This window comes from Tamandua tetradactyla, chromosome 5 (assembly GCF_023851605.1).
Source record: "Tamandua tetradactyla isolate mTamTet1 chromosome 5, mTamTet1.pri, whole genome shotgun sequence".
In the NCBI taxonomy this organism is placed as follows: Eukaryota; Metazoa; Chordata; class Mammalia; order Pilosa; family Myrmecophagidae; genus Tamandua; species Tamandua tetradactyla.
Window position 1 is genome coordinate 186,333,493 of NC_135331.1, and position 21,446 is coordinate 186,354,938.

Genomic DNA, 21,446 nt, shown 5'->3' on the forward strand with positions numbered 1-21,446 from the left:
TAATGGACTTTGAGAAGAGATTGATGAAGTTCGTGTTTAAAGGTTGTTTAAAATTGATTATAATTGCTAAATATAAAGCAAAGGTAGAAGAATCCATTAAAGAAAAGTGTACTCTAAAATATTTAAAATATCAACATGGAAAAAATATATATCATATCTCAAGCTGAGGAAAATACTTGCAGCTTCAATGATTAAGAGCTAATATAATCAATATATATGATATATTTGTATATATTTATATATATTTGTAAAAAAAAAAACTCATATATCCAAGACCTTGGTCAAATGTCATTAATAGGCAAATAAAAAAGAAATTCACTGGAAAATTAAACTTATGGAAAGTTGTTTATCCTCACTAGCGATTAAAAAAAATGAAATGAGTAGTGATTTAAAGATAAGCAAATGCCTATTGATATTGAGAATGTGGTGAATAAATTCGTGGTTATGGGGCATAAATTGCTACACATTTTCTGAAGGGCATTGTGGAAATGTACTTCAAAATCTTTAAAAATATGAGTACCAATCCACTTATTTGTATCATCAGAATAATCAACATTTCCAAATAAGTGAATCTGGATATTCATCATATCATTGTTACTAAAAGAAGAAAATCTATTATCAATTGACAACTAACTGGTAAATTATTCTATATCTATATAATCAAAATGGCATAGAGGTGGGCCATAAATGGATATATAACAATTTTATTGAAATAGGACGATCCCTATGACATTGATAATTGAAAGAAGTTGTTTACAAAACATGGCATACAGTCCAAATCAATTTTTGTTCAAAGATTATATTTATGTGCAACTTTAGAAAAATTCTTGAAAAGTTAACAACTAAACATTGGAGCCCTGTCCCAATCAAGATGGTAGAGTGAGATGCTCCAGGATTCCATTCCCCTATCTGCAGAAGCTTTGAACGACAAGCACAACTGGCAGAAACATCTTTCTCTTTCTCAAAGCTCTAGGAGCAGATAAGGGATTGCAGTGACAGGGAAAATGCCAAGTCAAGGGAAAAGACAACTTAGAAATGGTAGGATTTTTGTAGTTCCCTTGTTGACACTTCCCCCACCCACCCACCATCTCTGCACAGGGCTGGCCTACAGTCCCAGTGCAGGTCCCTGGTCCTGGTTTCAGAGACAGCAGAGTAGCCATATGCACTAACTGGGAGCGTGCATGTCCATGGACTCGGGTGGCAAATTGAGGGATGAACCAGACACTCACAGGCTTGCCATCCCAGAACCTTCCCTGAGTGTAGATGCTGCTCTCAAAGCTCTCATACAGAAAACAGTAAGACAGTCAAATCTGAGCTGCCTGGGACAAAGGTTTGCTGGCTGTGGGGTGGTTTACAGGGTAGTGCCTAAGATCACGAGGAAACTCTGTTTCCTAGGGGAATGAAGACATTTGGATACATGTGAATGGAGGAACTCCTAGGACCACTCACCACATGCCCAGGACAAGACACGTGTATGGAAAAGACTGAGAACGCCTACGTGTCTTTGCCTGGAGTTGTTCTTCAAACTCATTGTGTGGTTAAGCTCTGAAAGAAAACACTTGCACAGAACAATCTGAAAATACTGGCAAAAGTGTTTTCTTTCTCCCCCCACCCCCCGTTCCTTCTTTCTTTAAATAAGCCTCTGGCATCCAAGGAAATTTCCGTGACAACACTAGCTGGATATTAGTCTGGCTGTGAACCTACAGAATAGATTCCACCAAAGACCTGTGGCACTTAAGACCAAAAAATAAAGCAGACACTCCATATAGCAAAATAGTAACAGTTTATCAGGAAACTTACAAATGGGAAATCTGGTCGTCAGTGGCTGCAGGACATTCAGAGAAGCATTCTGCACTACCCAGGAGGTTACAAGGGGTTATATGGGGTAAGAACAAGGAAAGCAAAGGGCCAGGTCAGGATTTGCAAGATCACAGGCATACTTCCTTGAAGTTACTGATCTGTAGCAGAAGTAGTTTAGTATAGATAGCTGTTGTTGTTAGGAATATATACATATGCATTATGATGCACCTACAGAAAGGGGGGTTTTCCCTTACCTAGGAATTTATGGCTTCTCTGGTTTATGACTTCACAGAGCATATTCTTCTGTGACTAAATTTCTCAGAGTCTAAATTCCAGAGAAAGTACATTAATATCAAAATATCCAGGTTGCAAAAAAAAGATTAGAAAATACAAAGGAACAGGAAACAATGGCACATGCGAAGGAAGTTAAGGCATTTATGATAGGGACAAGACCTGGGACATACCAGATAAAGACTTTTTTTTTTTTAAATGGCCTTAAATATACTCAAAGAGCTACATGAAAATATGGACAAAGAGAAAAAAGATGATCAGGAAAATGATAGATGATCACAAGGAGACAATAAGAGACAGAAATTATGAAAAGGAGCCACAGTTGATGACCACAAACAAGAAATTGAAAACTCTTGAAATAGAGGGGTTCAATAGCAGCTTGGACCTGGCAGAAGAGAGAACCAGTGAACTCGAAGATATGACAATTGAAATCATCTAGTCTGAGAAGCGGAAAGAAAAATGAATGAAGAAAAGTAAAAAGAGACTGAGAAAACTACTGGACACCTTCAGTTTGAAAACTTCCTGTCCAAGACACTCAACAAACTCCAAACAGGATAAACACAAATGGACCAACACCGCAACATACTATAATCAAATTGTTGTATGTCAAAGATAAAGAAAAACTCTGAAAACCACGAAAGGAAAGTAACATGTCACATATAAGAGAACCTCAATAAGATTAAGTGCCTATTTCTTATAGGAAGCCATGGAGGCAAGTAGGCAGTAGAATGATATATTTAAAGTGCTGAAAGCAAAAACCTGACAACTACGAATTTTATATCTGGCAAAATTGTATTTCAAAAATGAGGGAGAGATTAAGACGCTCCCAAATAAACAGAAGCTGAATTAGCTCATCACCACTAGACTGGTCTTACAAGAAATGCTAAAGGGATTTCTGCACATTGAAAGGAAAGGACACTATACAATAAATCAAAGCTGCATGAATAAATAAAGATCTACAGTAAAAGTATTGACGTGGGTAAATATAAATGCCAGTACCATTAAACTCTTGGCTTTGGGTTACTCCCCCTTTTATTTCATGTCAGATCTAGAAGGCAAATGTATAAAAAAAGTAGTGATAAATCAATGGTTTAGGACTCATAATGTATAAATATGTAATTTGCAACAAGAACTATAGAAAAGCATAACGGCGAGGAAATGGAGGGGTATAGGAATATAGTTTATGTATACTACTCAAGTCCTGTTGGTATCAAACCAAATGAGATTCTTAGAGATTCAGGATGTTAAATCTAAACTCCATTTTAATCACAAGAGAAACATCAGAGAATATGCAAACTCATATGAGAGAAAGTGGCGTACAGTTTACGAGGTGCCGCAAGGAGCAGAGGGAATAGGGAGTTAATGCATAGTAGGTGATGGGGAAGTTCTGGTAATGGATGGCGACAAGGACAACACAACACTGCGAACGTGATTGACTCCACTGAGCGGCATGCTTCAAAGTGGTTGAGATGGGAATGTTCATGTTTTATATATGTTTCCACAGTTTAAAAAAAGAAGAGAAGAACTAAAGAGACTCACAATTAAATGCAATATGTGGATCCCGGATGGGATCCAATAATGGAGAAGAAAAAACTCAAAAGAACATTATTGGGACATATGGAGAAATTTTATCCAAACTCTAAGCTTTAGATCACTGTCAAATTTCTTTGTAAATTTATAACTACATTTCTTAAGAAATGTACAGGAAAAATTACGTATTCAATGAGCATGATGTATGAAATCTACCCTCGAATGTTCAGAAAATAGATAGATAAGATAGATACGTAGATGTACTAACGGATAGATGGATGGATGGAGAGAGAGAGAGAAGAAAGAGAGAGAGGGAGAAAGCCAGAAAGAAAGAAAGACATGCAAATGTGGCAAAATGTTCAAGTTGGTGGCTCTGGATATCTGTGGATGGGACTTGGGGCAGAGGTAGGTTGGGGTTCTCTGTAATGGGGTTGCATTATTTTTGTAACTGTCCAGTCAGTTTGATATTATTTCAAAATAAAAAGTTAAAAAAAAAAACACAACATAAATGAAGTAGTGGCTGTACCCTAGTAGAGTATAGGTGATTTTTATTTTATTTTCTATGTCACTCTGTACAGTCTGAATTTTATTTTTTACAGGGATCACTGATTACTTTTATAACTATTAGAACAAATAAACCTGTTTGTATCTTTAAATATTAGATAGACTCCATGTCTGTAGGATGTTTGATATAGCCAAGCACAGGACTGCTTCAACAAGTGGAGGCAGAGGGCTACCTGAAAGCACAGGGAGCTCTTGCAATGTATTTTCAGCTGGTCTGACATTTTTTCCTCACCATTCTCCCTTCTAACTTATAGCTGGAAGACGAAATCACAACTCTACGGCAAGTTTTATCAGCAAAAGAAAGGCATCTGGTTGAGATAAAGCAAAAACTCGGCATGAACCTGATGAATGAGTTAAAACAGAATTTCAGCAAAAGCTGGCATGATATGCAAACTACAACTGCGTAAGTATGAGCGTAACAGATTTTTTTTTTTTGCTTGACCTGCTGTCTTGCCACCATTCTGTTTTTTAACAAGTCTATTTTGATGCTTATTGCTAGGAAAAACATTTTTTCTAGATGCAAAATAAAGACATATATAATCATTAAATATGTTGCATGTGGAGTGAACTCGAAAGTGGCTTCATGAAATAAAACTTGGTTCCCAAAAACTGTCTAAACCAGACCACTTTCTGGGGTTTGTGGTTTTTCTCTTTTTTTTTTTTTTTTTTTTTTTTTTTTAGAGAGAGGGAGGAAGGGAAGGAAAGACAGAGAAGGAAGGAAGGATGGAAGGAAGGAAGGGAGGAAGAAAGGGAAACATCTTTAAACATTTTCTTGTTTTATTATATTTTGTTTGTTTGTTTGTTTTTTACATGGGCTGGGGCCGGGAATCGAACCGGGGTCCTCCGGCACGGCAGGCAAGCACTCTTGCCCGCTGAGCCACCGCGGCCCGCCCAGTGGTTTTTCTCTTTATTATACCTTTTTAAACACTTACTAAATATGTAATTTTACTTACTTTTTATCATAAAAACTATAAATGGGCAAGTGGTTTTTCCTCAGAAATACTTGACACTCACTTCATATTTTGAGTTTCTATCATATATGGTCAGCAATTTTAGTACTGCCTTGTTGACAATTAATTTAGAAAGAAAACCTTATACCACTCATCTTCTGGAGATGGGCGTCTCTTCCTCAGTATGGAATATTTAGGACTGGGTTTAGGCCAACAAAATTGTTCTTGGCTTTTCCATCATCATCTTGTCTTAAATTAGGCATGGCACAGAATAACCTTGGCTACTCTACAATTTTACTTATATTGGATTACTTTTTAAATTACATAAAATACTTAACTATTGTGGTACTTTTCTGATGGTTTAAAATATTTTGCTTGCCAGATGGTCTTGTACAAAAGGTAAGAAGATACCCACATATGTGATGTGATTTTCCTTCTTTTTGTGTGTTAGGGAGCGGGGGCTGATAGGGAAATTACAGAGGCTTTCTATTTATAACCCTAACTCTAGCCCCAAAGGAAATTTTTTCCTTTGTGTTCTACATTTTTTTCCCTAGTTTCAACCATTAGAAAGTGAAATTTTTGCATTCCTAAGTGTGAACCAGTTTTTCGCTTTGCGTTTCTCCTGGGCATACAGTGGCCTCATAGTAGGAAGAAGTTCTAATGATGGACAGCAATTATTTCAGTTTTGCTGGGGGTCAATTTTACCTGCTTATCTTGAGATCTTTTGCTTCTGTGTGAAGATGTCCTTTGTATGAGAGGTTGGATCTAAGAGCAGTCCCAAATTTCCCCCAGTGTCCTCCCTTATTTGTCATAGATGCACCTCCCCCTGTAATGGGGACCAAGCCATCCTGTAGGTTTCTCTGCTTCTGCACCACAAGGGCTCATCCAGAGATGAGAGCCCAGCTCAGAGCTGGGAATGAGGGAGCCAGGAGCCCATCATTTTATCTCCAGAGGCTATCCAACATTCCCCAACCTGAGATGACAATTATGGAAGAAGATGCAAAGCCAGACACTGATGAGCACCAATTTAAAATCAACACTGAAATGGATGGCTGGTTTTCAGGCACTAAATTAAATGAGAGCATCTGTTTGTAGTTCTGGCCTTCGTCTTTGTGCTTTGATGCCCTGTAACAATTAATGGCCTTGACATCTGAGGTTGCATGATTTCCAATTCCTGGTGTCGGGTTGCCTCTGGATTTACTCCAGGCCCTGAGGGCTTCGTGGCACACTGATCTGAACTTCCTTCTGGGGTGTAAGAACCAGGAAGGATTTTTCTTCTTGGCCTCCCTAATCATGCTGCAGGGATAAACAGAAGGGAGGGTTGGGCTGTTCAGGTGATTCTACTGTGAAAGGAATGGAGGTGGGGCTGGGATTTCTGTGAAGATGGTGTGTTCAACCTGAGTGTCATGTTTGCCCTGGTCTGACGGGGCAGGGTGGGAGCTGGGGCCTACAGAGAAAGGTTCACACTCTTCTTGGGACATGGGATTAAAGCAGAGCTTACCTCAAGGAAGGCCTTTGGCCCCTTTGTAAAGGGGAGAATATATAGTTTGCAGTTTCCCCAATTTTGAAAAATGAAAGAAGTCCATTTAGTGTCCAACTTTTTGTGGGATGAATAGAACAGACTTATTCCCTGAGGTTATGGAGTTTACAGTTTAGGTAGGATGGCAGAATTGCTTTGTGTTTTTACAAATAATCCATTCAATGATGGGTGAAAAGTGATGTGGAGAGCACAGTACATTGTGGGAATGCAAAACAGGGACTGGAACTTAGCCTGGGGTCTCAGGAAAGGTTTCCATAGGTGGGCGATGTTTAAGCCCCTCTTGGAAGGATAAGTCAGGTCAAGGAGGGATGGGAGAACCTGGTAGAGGCACAGCCTGGGTGAGGGCCTGAAGCAGGGGAGAAGGGGACGTGGTCTAGTGAACCAGTAATCAATGGGGTCAGTCATACAGGGCCTGTGACATGAGTTATTGGGTTACTTTGTAGCAATGGGCAATAGAAAGCCATTAAAGGGACGTGACTGTTCATGTACTCAACAAGTGTTACTATGCATCTACTCTTAGGCATTATCACCAAAGATATGGGAATCAACAAGATAGGTAAGACTCCTGCTCTCCTGGAGTATCAAAAGGGAAAAGAACAAGAAACAAGCAAAAAAATGAACGAATGAGGAATTGTCAGGAAGTTACGAGATGAAAATAACCTAGAGCGATGTGCCCAAGAGTGGCCTGGAGGGGGTTAGAACCTAAATTTGGTGGTCAGGGAAATCCTAGGAGGTTCCTTTGGTGAGAGCCAGTCTCTCAGAGATCTGTGGGGGGAGAGTTATGGGCCAATGAAAAAGCTGCTGCAAAGGCAGGCGTCAGCTTTGCAGGTTTAAGGAGACCAAACAAAGTGCTTGTGTCTGGAGAGGAAGTCAGAGTGCTGGGGCCTGCAAGGCAGGGATAGGAGTGGGGATTTTATTCCAAGGGCTTCACATCCCATTGTAAGGTTTGAGGCAGAGAGTGAGCTATTCTGATTCACCTTTTAAAAAGGTCACTCTGGCTACAACAGACTGTAGACAGGCACAGTTAGAATCTGGGAAATCATTTAATGAAGTTATTGCAATAGTCTAGGCAGATGTGATGGCTCTAACTTTGAACAAGGAGAGTTGGGGACAGAGAGAGGCTAAGATCTGGAGGTCAGGCCAGCAGAACTTCCTGGTGACTTGCAGGTGGGGTGAGGAAATTAGAGGGATCAAGCAGGACTCTTTGTCTTCAGTAGGGCTAACTGGATGGGCTTTGGGACTGCTTACTGTAGTGGGCACATAGCACTATGGTAGGTTTGCAGGCTAAAGAGTTTGATGGGTTGGGTTAAGATCTGGACCTCACTGAAGCCATAAAATGAGAGTCCTCCTAGCCTATTTCATAGCTTTGCCAAGTCTACAGGACAGTGTCTCTGACATGGTATATGTTAGAAAGAACACTGTACTTAAAAGAATAAGTGCTCACCCAATTGTGGAGAAGAAAAAAATTTATTCACGATCTTGCAAGAACAGATGCCTACTCGAAAAATAGTGGTCAGTGCACCAGGCAGTTGAATGCCACAGGTATTTATATCCTAAGCTTAGCATGCAAGCCCCTGCCCTATTTCTCTGCTGATGGGATACTCCAGAAGTTAAAGTCTGTCTGGATAATCTAACTAATTCAAATTTCCTGCTTAAGGTTCCCACTTTTGACCACGCTTTATATTTCAATTGACCCTGGCCATTATTTATTTAACTTGTTTCTACCTGTTTGGCACCAATTCTAGGCTTACATCAGAGGCACTCTCCTTCCCTGCCTGCAGGCTGAGTTGTTCTGCAGCCCTTTCCTGCCCCATCTTGTGTGAAAACAAAACTTAACTTTCTTACAGTGTAAATATGCAGTAATTGTTTGTTACTGTGGGAAAGACTGAGAGGGGAGACCCAAGAACTCTGTTTTGGTAACATGAAGTCTGAAAGGTCTACTAAACATGCAAGTTGATATAGATGTATACAGATGCTATTGAAAGTCAGAGGACTAGATGAGCTTTCCTTGGAGATTATTTGAATAAATACAACAGGAGTGGACTCACTCACATTTAGGAAGGAAGTAAATTTACCTTTGTGGGGAAGAATCAATCCCTTTCTGAAGGAGGTGGGTAGAAGTCTATTAATATTCTTTCAGGAGAGGGTCTTCCTTTGACCCTCTGTTCTTGGCCCCAGTGAGGTGAAGAGGACCTCATTCATGTTTGAATGAGAAAGCCATCTCAGAACTCCCAGAGGGCAACAAAATCTCCTTCCCCTAAATTAAGGTCCTGCTCTGTTAGCACTCATGAAGCCATTCCAGGGCAAGATTTACACTTCATCTGAAGAAAAATTTGATGTGAGCGAATGATGAGGTGGGGTCAGGCTAGGTTGGGTGAAATTAGATTTCAAATCACTAAAAAGAATTTTAGCTGACAGAGGATCCTGTGTGATTCCCTGAGGCTATACTTTGAATAATGATTAAGCCATTGTAAGCTTTTAAGTTTGATTTATAAATGAAAATAAAATCTATGGTATGTTAATGAAAGATCTTGGCATATTTTAGTCTGTGGTAGGATTCAAACTGCAGTAGGACCCAATGGGTAGGAATATTTATCCAGCAGATTGAAATAATCTCCTTGATAAGAAGATTCTAGGAGCAACCACAGGAGTCCAAGAGATCATCCGTGTCTGGGCTTGTTGTTCATCTCGTCATCTTTTTTTTTTTTTTTTAATTAGAGAAGTTGTGGGTTTACAGAACCATCATGCATAAAATACAGAATGCCCAAATACCACCCTATTATTAACACCTTCCACTAGTGTGATACATTTGTTACATTTGATGAAAGCGCATTTTTATAATTGTATTGAGAGAGTCTCAGAAAACTCAAAAAAGACCCCTATTTGTTTGTTTTCTGCTGCCTTTTTATGTTGTCTTTAGGCTTCAAGAAGAGATGGGAAAACCACTGGAGGAGAAATTGAATTTATTCTATAGGTAGATAAAGGAGGAATTAGGAAGTGCAACTTGATGGTAGGCTATTGAAACTGATATGCTTCCTTTTAATAAGTGTGCTGCTTGTGCTAACCCATTCCATAAAATTCACACATTCATAAGACCCTCTGAGCTGAATCTCAAACCAAATGGTAGGTCTACAGAGGGGAGAAGGTTTGGGAAGGGAATTTAAACTATTCATCCTCCATAGAGAGGAGTAAAGCCCTAACATTTGGCATGAAAAAAAAAATGCACAAGACTTAAAAATTGAAGCTTAATTTATGACTTATTTATTCTTTGATTTTGAGTTCTACGAGTTCCATACATGTCATGGTGATCAGCGATGATTATTTCTTTTTATGAGTGCCTGGTGAGGCACTGTTGAATTTAGAAGCATCAGTGAAGATTAAAGACCTAACTGAGAAACACACATATCCCCAGTGTCTCACTCAGTTGCTTATTCTTCTTACCTTCAGGCTCTCTTCTTTTTATACAAGGCAGGAGATAGATTCTTTTTTTCCTAGATTCGAGTGGTGAATTAAAATTTGATAAGATGTTTAGTGTGCCTCTGGAAGAAAATAATCCTTGATGCTTTTTTGCATCTTTGGTGAACTACTGCTCATGTAACCTTTGAAGTAATGATCTTTTTAAGATTCTCATAGTTGAATCTGTATGTATGCCATGAAATATTTTCTTGTAAGAAGATTTTTGGATTTAAGTTTTTTTCTATTTCTATGTTTAAAAATGCTCTAAGTCAAAATATTTTAGAAGATGTCATGTTCTCTCCTTTTGATTATTAACACTGACTTTCAAATTAGTAAAACATGACAAGAGGAATCTGCATGAAAAGTCAATAGAATGATTTTTACTTGGCTTGCAAAGAACATTCATCCACACATCCCATGCCAGCATGCTAGGCAAACAGCTCACTTGTCCAGAAAATTAAATGCTATCCTTCCCAGCAAGTCTGAATCTCTGGAAAGTAAAGCCTGTTTTACTGTTGTTTTTTCATTGACAAACAGGAAATTTACTTGTTCTAAAAAAAATCACCCAGTAAACAGTCTTTTTGTAAAAATGGAGTTTCATTGAGATATATTCGCACACCATACAAACCATCCAAAGTGTATAATCACTGGCTCCGCGTATTATCACATAGCTGTGCATGCATACAACCCCACAATCGATTTTAGAACATTTTCATTTGTCCATTAAAGAAACAAAAATTAAAAAGAACCAGTAAACAGTCTTAAATATGTGAATGCATATAAAGTACTCATAAATTTTAGCTATCATTACTAGTATGACTAAGTCTCTGCCAGAAAAATGTTGAGGACTCGACTGGCTTCATGCCTTGTTAGGGAATGCAGTGTACCTACACTGAGGTATTATTGACTGGAGGTGCTTTGGAGAACAGAAGGAATTTCTTTCCACCCGCCTGAAGACCTCAGTTGCTCGCCTCCAAAGGTAGAAACTTCACACTGGAAAAACCTGACTCTTTGCCTGTAACTGAAGTCTGGGAATCGAACAGGACTATATTCTCCTCAAGAAGTTCAGGCTGGTCACGGAGACAAATTGGAAAACCATAACCAGCAATACAGGGGGAAATGTTTTGAAAGAGCTGTGCAAAGAAGATTATGGGAACACAGAGGGGAGGCATATAAGTTTCTTTTTTTTTTTTTAACTTTTTTTTATTATATAATATAACATATATACAAAGCAAAAAAGTAAAAAAGCAATAATTTTCAAAGCACTTGTCATCAAGTGCTTACAGGACAGATTCTAGAGTTTGTCATGGGCTACTATATGGTCTTCTCATATTTTCCTTCTAGCTGCTCCAGAATATAGGAGGTTAGAGGGCTTATATATTTTTTATCATCACAAATCAACTATTTTCCTTCTTTTTTTGTGAAAAATAACATATATACAAAAAAGCTATAAATTTCAAAGCACAGCACCACAATTAGTTGTAGAACATATTTCAGACTTTGACACGGGTTACAATTTCACAATTTTAGGTTTTACTTCTAGCTGCTATAAAATACTGGAAACTAAAAGAAATATCAATTTAGTGATTCAACATTCATATTCATTTGTTAAATCCTATCTTCTATATATAACTCCACCATTACCTTTGATCTTTCCATACCTCTCTTTAGGGGTGTTTGGACTATGACAATTCTAACTTTTTCATATTGGAAGGATCTGTCACTAATATGGGGTAGGGAGATGGAACTATCTGATGTTCTAGAGAGGCTGGGCTAGGCTTCAGGACTTATCTGGACCAGGAACCCATCTGGAGGTTATAGGTTCTGGAACGTTACTCTAGTGCCTAGAACCCTAGTGGAATCTTATATATTGCCCTAGGTGTTCTTTACAATTGGCTGGAATGGTCCTGGTTGGGGGTTGGCAGGTTATGATAGGTAGCAAGGTCTACCTGAAGCTTGTGTAAGAGCAACCTCCAGAGTAACCTCTTGACTCTATTTTAACTCTCTCTGCCACTGATACTTTATTACCTTCTTTTCCCCATTTTGGTCAGCATGTAATTGTTGATCCCATGGTGCCAGGTCTGGATTCATCCCTGGGAGTCACCTCCCATGTCGCCAGGGAGACTTTCACCTCTGGATGTTATGTCCCATGTGGGGGGAAGGCAGTTACTTCACTTGCAGATTTGGGCTTAGAGAGACTGAGGGCACATCTGAGCAACAACACAGGTCCTTCAGAAGTAACTCTTAGGCATGCCTATAGGGAGTCTAAGCTTCTCCACTACCTACATAAGCTTCACAAGAGTAGCATTATGATCAAGGGCATGGCCTGTTGATTTGGGTGTTCCTAAAGTTTGACACAGTATCAGGGGATTCCCTGATGGTAAAGTTTAATAGTTCCATATTCTTTCTCCCCTCCCTCAGGGGACTTTGCCAATATTTCTTGATTATCTGCTTAATATAGTCTAGGATGTTTCCAAGTATTACAATAATCTATACAGGATTAAATTACCTCTTTCTTCTTCTTTGCTTCCTGTGCTTCACTTGTTCAAATGAGCTATACAGGTAGGTTGAATTAGATTATACACTACAGAAAACTTCAGCTCCAGATCAAATAAACCTTTCTTCCATTGGTCTCAAAGAGTATGTGTGGTTCTAAAGCATAGGCACTGTCTTCCTTACCCCTATATTCTGAATTACTTTAACTCCAACCTGTTCGGCTTCATTCTTATCTCTGAATATCAGATTATATATATAAAACAGCCTCTCAAATCCAGAAATAATAATCATCACTTCAGACTTAATGTGTCTGCTTTAAAAGCTTACAATCTAGGCCCCTGTTTTCTTATAAGCATTTTGTAAAGGTGACTGTACCATTTTTGTTTTTTTGTTTCTGGTTTATTTTGCCTTACCAAATATCCCACTTGCTCTTTTACATCGTTGCATGCCTTACAACTTTGTTCCTTTTTGTAGCAGCACAACCTTCATTCATAAGTATACACTGTCATTCCCCAATTTATTTCTCCATCAGTGCATCTGTCAGCCACCTGCATTCATTGGGCATCATGCAGAGGGCCCAAAGTCTACAGTCCATCAAGATTCTCAATTTTAGATAATTTCATTGTTCCCAAGAGAAAGAAAACCAATAAACACACCCTTGCCAAGTAGGAAATCTAAATCTCCTCTTAACTCTTGTCCCTCACCCCATTATTTACCTCTGCTGTTGCTGTGATAGTGCTGATGGTTTCCTTTTGAACATAGCTCATAGCATGCAGTAGCAGTTTTCCCCCTGTACCATGGACTTAAACCCTCTTTATACAAGTATCGTATCTTTGAAGTAATTCTTACGAGAACTAATTCATATTTCCAGTGTGAATCAGTGGAACATATAGATCTATAGAAGCCCTTTCAATCTTGTTCGTCTTCAATATGGTAATATTACTTATTATGAATAATGCTGCTATGAACATTGCTATGAACTAGCAAATCACCTTCACTCCTATCTATTCCCTTACACTGAAGTTCAACCTCATTAGCTAACGGTTCACCCATCTTTAGGTTCTAGGTATCTCTAAGTCCCTTAGGTTCTGTATTGTAAGCCTCTGATTGTACCTTTATGCTGGTCATAAAAGTAGAATCATATAATATCCATCCTTTTCTGTCTGGCTAATTTCACTCAGCATTATGTCCTCAAGGCTCATCCATCTTGTCATGTGCTTCAGGATGCCATTTTGTCTTACTGCTGCATAATATTCCATCACATGTATATACCACTTTTTGTTGATCCACTTGTCTGTTGATGGGCATTTGGTTTGTTGCCATCTTTTGGCGATTGTGAATAATGCTGCTATGAACATTGGTGTGCAAATGTCTGTTTGTGTCATTGCTTTCAGTTCTTCTAGGTATATACCAAGTAGTGCCATTGCTGGATCATAGGGCAACTCGATATTTAGTTTCTTAAGGAACCACCAAACTGTCTTCCATAATGGCTGCACTGTTATACATTCCCACCAGCAGGGCAAGTGTCTCAGTTTCTCCACATCCTCTCCAACATTTATAGTTTCCTGTTTGTTTAATAGCAGCCATTCTTATAAGTGGGAGATGGTATCTCATTGTAGTCTTGATCTGCATTTCCCTTATAGCCAGTGAAAATGAACATATCTTCATATGCTTTTGAGCCATCTGTATTTGCTTTTCAGAAAAATGCCTATTCACATCTTTAGCCCATTTTATAATTTGATTGATTGTTCTTTTGTTGTTGAGTTGTATGATTTCTTTGTATATATAGGAAATCAAACCTTTGTCTGATATGTGATTTGCAAATATTTTCTCCCATTTTGTTGGCTGCCTCTTCATCTTTTTGACAAAGTCTTTTGAGGTGCAGAAGCATTTGATTTTGAGGAGTTCCCATTTACCTATTCTTTCCCCTGCTGCTTGTGCCTTGGGTGCAAAGTCCAGGAAGCTATCTCCTATTACTAGGTCTGGAAGATGTTACCCTACACTTTCCTTCAGAAGCTTTATGGTGCTAGTTCTTATATCTAGGTGTTTGATCCACTTTTGAGTTAATTTTTGTGTAGGGTGTAAGATAGGGGTCCTCTTTCATTCTTTTGGCTATTGATATCCAGTTCTTCCATGCTTAATTATTGAAAAGACTATTTTGTCCCAGTTCAAAGGACTTGGGGGCCTTGTCCAACATCAACTGACCACAGACTTGGTGGCCCACCTGACCCAATACCACTGGTCAATGCTTCTGTCTTTGTGCCAGTACCATGCTGTTTTGACCACTGTGGCTTTATAATAGGTTTTAAAGTCAGGGAGTGTTAATCCTCCCACTTCATTCTTCTTCTTTAGGATGCTTTTAGCTATTCAGAGTCTCTTTCCCTTCCAGATGAATTTGGTAATTAGCTTTTCCAAATCTTCAAAGTAGGTTGCTGGAACTTCGACTGGTACTGTGTTGAATCTGCAGATCAATTTGGGGATAACTGACATCCTAACTACATCCAGTCTTCCCATCTATGAGCAGAGAATGTCCCTCCACTCACTTATATCTCCCCCAATTCCCCTTACATCCCTAGTTAAGTTCATTCCTAAGTATTTGATTCCTTTAGTCACTATTCTCAATGGAATTTTTTCTTTAACTGACTCCTCAACTAGGTCATTGCTTGTGTATAGAAATGTTACAGATTTTTGCACATTAGTGTTATATCCCACCACCCTGATGAATGTGCTTATTAACTCAAGTAACTTTGCTGTTACTTGAGGGCACTTGCTATTACTCAGGGTCTTCCAAGTATAGTATCATATCAAGTGCAAACAATAAGAGTTCAACCTCTTCCTTTCCAGTGTGGACACCCTCTGTCTCTTCGTCCTGCCTGATTGCCCAGATCTTCCAGCACATCGCTGAACAACAGCAGTGACAGTGGGCATTGCTGTCCTGCACCCCATCCTGGTGGAAAGCTTTCTGTCTCTCTCCATTGAGTACAATGCTGGCTATCCGCTTCCCACATATTCCCTCCATCATGTTGAGGTAGTTACCTTTGATTCCTATCTTCTGGAGCATTTTTATCAGAAAAGGATGCTGAATTTTGTCGAATGCCTTTTCAGCATCAATTGAAACGATTGTGTGATTTTTCCCTTTCAGTGTATTAATATGCTGTATTACATTAATTGATTTTCTTGTGTTGAACCATCCTTGCTTTCCTGGTATAAACCCCACTTGGTCATGGTGTATAATTCTTTTAATGTGCTGTTGGATTTGATTTGCTGATATTTTATTGAGAATTTTTGTATCTATGTTCATTAGGGAGAATGGCATGTAGTTTTCTTTTCTTATAGCATCTTTATAGCATCTTTACCCAGTTTTTTGGTATTAAAATAACATTAACTTCATAAAATGAGTTAGGTAGAATTCCTTTTTCCTCAATATTTTGGAAAAGTTTGAGTAGGATTGGTGCTAATTCTTTATGGAATGTTTGATAAAATTCCCCTGTGAAGCCATCTAGCCCTGGGTTTTTCTTTGTTGGAAGATTTTTGATGACTGACTGAATCTTTTTACTTGTGATTGGTTTGTTGAGCTCTTATATTTCTTCCTGAGTCAGTGTAGCTTGTTTGTGCATCTCCAGGAATATGTCCATTTCATCTAAGTTGTCTAGTTTGTTGGCATATAGTTGTTCATAGTATCCTCTTATGATTTTTTTTATTTCTTCCAGGTCTGTGGCAATGCACCCCTTCTCATTTCAGATTCTGTTTATTTGCATCCTCTCTCTTTTTTTCTTTGTCAGTCTTGCTAGTGGCCCTTCAATTTTATTGATTTTCTCAAAGAATGAACTTTTGGTTTTATTGATTGTTTCTATTGTTCTTTTGTTCTTCCATTCATTTATCTCTGCTCTAATCTTTGTTATTTCTCCTCTTCCTCTTTACTTTGGGGTTAGTTTGCTGTTTCTTCTAAAGTTCCTCCAAATTTGCTGTTATGTCCTCGATTTTTGCTCTTTCTTGTTGTTTAATATAGGCATTTAGGGTAATAAATTTCCCTCTCAACACAGCCTTTGCCACATCCCATAAGTTCTGATAAGTTGTATTCTCATTTTCGTTCATCTCCAGATAGCTACTGATTTCTCTAGCAATTTCCTCTTTGATCCACTGGTTGTTTAAGGGTGTGTTATTTAATCTCCATTTATTTGTGAATGTTCTTGTCCTTTGGTAGTTATTGAGATCCAGCTTTATCCCGTTGTGCTCAAAGAAAGGGCTTTGAATAATTTCAGTGTTTTTAAATGTATAAAGACCTGTTTTGTGCCCCAGCATATGATCTATCCTGGAGAATGTCCCATGAGCCCTAGAGAAAAACGTATATCCTTGTGCTTTGGGGTGCAATGACCTATATATGTCTGTTAGGTCTAATTCGTTCATCACATTATTCCACATCTCTATTTCCTTGTTGTTCTTCTGCCTTGTTGTTCTAGCTATAGAGGAGAGTGGTGTGTTGAAGTCTCCTACTGTTATTGTGAAAACATCTATCACTCCTTCAGTCTTGCCATTATCTGTCTCATGTCCTTTGGAGCTCCTTGGTTGGGAGCATAAACATTTATGATTGTTATATCTTCTTGGTGAATTGACTTTAATCAATATATAGTCTCCTTCTTTGTCTCTTATGATGTCTTTACATTGAAAGCCTGTTTTGTCCGATATTAGTATAGCTGCTCCTGCTTTCTTTTGGTTACAACTTGCGTGGAAAATCTTTTTCCATCCTTTCACTTTCAATTTATTTGTATCCTTGTGTCTAAAATGAGTCTCTTGTAAGCAGCATATACCTGGATTATGTTTCTTAATCCATTCTGCCAATCTGTATGTTTTGATTGATAAGTTTAGTCCATTAACATTCAAAGTTATTACTGAAAATGCATTTCTTGATTCCACCATCTTATCTCTTTTTATTTTATTTGTCAGATCTATATATTCTTTTCCCTCTTTCTCTTTGTTTTCTTTAAATTACCCTTAGTGGTATTCTTCAATTCTGTGCCCTCCTGCAGACCTCTCTCTACTGTCTTGTTTTTTTTTCAGCTGGCAGAACTCCTTTTAGTATTTCTTGTAGGGCCAGTCTCTTGTTGACAAATTCTTTCAGGACTTCTTTGTCTGTGAAAACTTTAATATCTCCCTCATTTTTTTTTTTTTTTGCATGCGTAGGCACTGGAAATCGAACCCCTGTTGCCAGCATGGCAGGTGAGAACTCTGCTTGCTGAGCCACCATGGCCTGCCCTCTCCCTCAATTTTGAAGGACAATTTGGCTGGGTACAGAATTCTTGGCTTGAAGTCTTTCTCTTTCAGGATCTTGAATATATCATACCACTGCCTTCTTGCCTCCAGGGTGCTAGTTGAATAGTCTGAACTCAGACTTATTTGATTTCCCTTGTATGTAGTAGATTGTTTTTCTCTTGCTGCTTTCAAGATTTTCTGCTTCTCTTCAACATTTGGCAGACTGATTAGTATGTGCCTTGGGGAAGGCCTATTTGGATTTATTCTGTTTCGAGTTCTTTGGGATTCTTTGACTTGTATATTTATGTCCTTTATCAGGGTTTGGAAGTTTTCCCCCATTATGTCCTCAACTATTTCTCCTAGCCCTTTACTCCTCTCTTCTTCTGGGACACCAATGATGCTTATATTTGTGTGCTTTGTTTTGTCAATTATTTCCCTGAGTTCCCATTCAGGTTTTCCATCTTTTTTGCCATTTGCTGTTTTGAGTCTTTGAAGTCAATTATTCTGTTCTCTATATCACTTATTCTTTCTTCCGTCTCTTCAAATCTAGTGTTGTGTGCCTCTAGTATGTTTTTTATTAGGTCAACAGAGTCTTTAATCTCTGTGATATCTGCTATTTTTCTATTTATTTTTTCAAATTCCTCTTTCTGCTCTTCTACTGTCTTCCTGATCTCCTTTATGTCATTTGCTATCCTGTTTATTTTATTAAGTAGAATTGTATGAACATCTTTGATTAGTTGTTCCAATGTCCGTGTCTCCTCAGGTGTTTTAATTTGGTGATTAGGCAGGGCTCTATCTGTCTGCATTGTGATATGCTTAGTGATCTTCTGCTCTCTAGCGCATATTAAATATCTTGATCGATTTACTTTGGAAGTTGATTTCGTTCAGGAATCTAAGGACTTATGTTTGTGGGATGGTTGTACAGCAGGGAGCAGGGCATGGGGTGGGTACTCAGTGCGGTGATTCGTTTCAGGGCAGATATGGGTGCAGGTTGAGGATGTTACACTGGTGGCTGTGAATGTGGACACCCAGCGGTCACAGAGGATGTAGCTGTGCAGGTGTACCAGTCCAGGGGAGGGCGTATCTCTGATGTGCACTGGTCTAAGGCACGGGGTCATTCGTGCGCATGCGTAGATCTGTGGCAGCAAAGTTAGTGTTTTGCCTTCATGGATTGGGGGCAGATGTGACCTGGTTGTGCAGGTCGGCACTTTCTCAGAGCTGGGAAGTGAGGCTGAGGGCTGTGTGCATGTGCAGTTCTAGGACTCCTATAAACTGAGGTTACCAGAGCTATATGACATGATTGGTGGCTCATGCGCATGCATCGGCCTGGGAGTGGTGTAAATGGATGCGCAGAGCTCAGGGGGAGGGCAGGGTGAGGCTGTGTGACACTATGGGTGGGGGGTGGGTGTAGCCTGGGTATGAGGGTAGACGTCCACAGCCTTTATGCACTGGCAACAGCCTGCAGGGTACAGGGAAGGGGGGTTAGTGCTCAGGAGGGGTGCACAAGAGGTGGTTGGGCTGCACTTGGGGTGAGGGTGAAGGGCAGGTATGTGCACTGGGGACTAGTGGGGTGGGGGCACCTGGAGCGTGGGAATGGGAGCTGGTGATGGGGTTCAGGTGTGTGGGGTGTGGGGAGAGTCACCGGCCACTGGGCTGCGCTGCTGAGGGTAGCACACCCAAGGAGCACAGCCTGGCTTACTTTCTAGTCCCTGGTTCCGGTCCGTACACTCCCATGGGCTCTGCACCTCCACGCCAGGCCCCAGCTTTCTGCCTCTCTGTTCCTTAGCCTCTGCAACCAGGACCACCCTATGTGGTGCAGCAGGCTCTCCCAGGTCAGCCACACTCGCGAATCACTGTGTCAGTCACCCTCCTGTCCCTTCTCGAACTTTTCCATGGAGCAGGGCTGATCTCAAACTACTCTATTCGGTCATCTTCCTGGAAGTCTCATAGTATAAGTTTCTTGAAGCATATATTCCTAGTCTTTCTAATTCACCATTGATAGCAACCAGAGGATATCTTGAATTTTTTACTTTTATTTAAGGAAGATATATTTTAGGAAAATGCTTTATCAATTATGTGAGACAAAAATGGTGGAATCTGTATTTGACTTTGAATAAGAGGTAATAGTCATTGAAAATGCTAAGTACTATTCCATTTGAATTACAAGGCTGTCACATTGATCTGAATGATGATATTTAAATTGTTTTTCATTATTTAAATATTATGGAACATCATTTTATAACTAGGATTGAAAAATATTTTAATTATCATTATCATTGGTACAAACTACCAAATTCTGTAGTATAATAAAGGGCATAAAATGCAAATACACTGACTTTCTTAGGGGGTGGGCCTAATAGGAGGAAGTTTTTTCAAGACTCAGGTTCCTAGTCTCCAGATGGGAGAAGTATATTACTTATTCAATTTTAAGATCAAGGCCAGCCAGAACCCAGCCTGAGGTCACAGCGTCTGTGTAACACACAACTCCACAGGGTCTTGCACTGTGATGTGGATAAAGCCTGGGGACTTTTTAGGGACTGTGAGCAGAATGGCCTATTATTTATGGGCAGCATGCTTACTCTGCTCTTGGAAATAATCCCTCTCACCCCCTGCCCCTCTGTGATGGGTGCGTTCTGGTGTCAACTTGGCCAAGTGATGATGTCCAGTTGTCTGGTCAGGCAAGCACTGGCCTGACCTTGCTGCAAGGATACTATGTGGCTGGTTGATAAACCAGAAGGCTGGTGTATTAAATCATCAGTCAGTTGATTGCAGCTGTGGCCAACTGCATCTGCTATCAAAAGGCGTGTCCCCCACCGTGAGATAATCCAATCAGTTGAGGGCTTTTAAGGAAGAGGAGAGATTCTTTCACTGCTTCTTCTGCCAGGATCCTTTCCTGTGGAGCTCACCCAGACCCTTCATTGGAGCTGCCAGCTTCACAGCCTGTCCTACGAGCTTTGGACTCTTCCATTCCCATAGCCGTGTGAGATACTTTTATAAATCTCATATTTACAGATCTCTCCTACGGTTCGTTCTCTCTAGAGAACCCTGACTAACACACCTTCAAATTCTCTTGCCCTCAATGATGGGTGTCTAAGTAGTGTATATGAAATAGCTACTTCTTGAAGGTGGTTAGTCCAAGGAAGGAGTGTAAAAAAAATGTGACAAAAACTAAGGTGCCTCTTAGAATTCTTGAAAGACAGTATTACTATTTCTTTCCTGGAGCTATATAAAGACAGCTGACTTAATTCACCCTCGCATGGCTGCAGTCTCCAAGGCAACATGACATCGGCAGAAGGCAGGCTCTGGACTGCTCCTGAGGCACGCTTCGTCTCTGAAGAGTCACCTCCTCACAGGCCTTCTCAGCCTCAGTTTTACTGTCTGTCATTGGAAGGGATTGAGTTCCAGGGCCTTCCAGATTTAACATTTGTAATTCTCAAAAATCAGTGGTGAATAGTCCTAAAAATCCTTCCTTAAAACTCTTCATTGAGGACAGGCTGGAGGGAACTGCCTGAAAATGTAGAGCTGTGTTCCAGTAGCCACGTTTCCTTGAAGATGATTGAATAATGATA

At 39.6% G+C, this 21,446-nt stretch overlaps 1 protein-coding gene across 3 annotated transcripts in view; it reads left to right on the plus strand.

The window, feature by feature from the left end:
* Window positions 1-21,446, plus strand: part of TPD52L1 (TPD52 like 1) — a 109,062-nt gene that overhangs the window by 70,378 nt on the left and 17,238 nt on the right. For all 3 annotated transcript variants that reach the window (XM_077162807.1, XM_077162809.1, XM_077162808.1), the window contains exon 3: window positions 4,440-4,588. In XM_077162807.1, coding sequence (XP_077018922.1) covers window positions 4,440-4,588 — 149 coding nt within the window. The remainder of the gene's footprint in view (window positions 1-4,439; window positions 4,589-21,446) is intronic.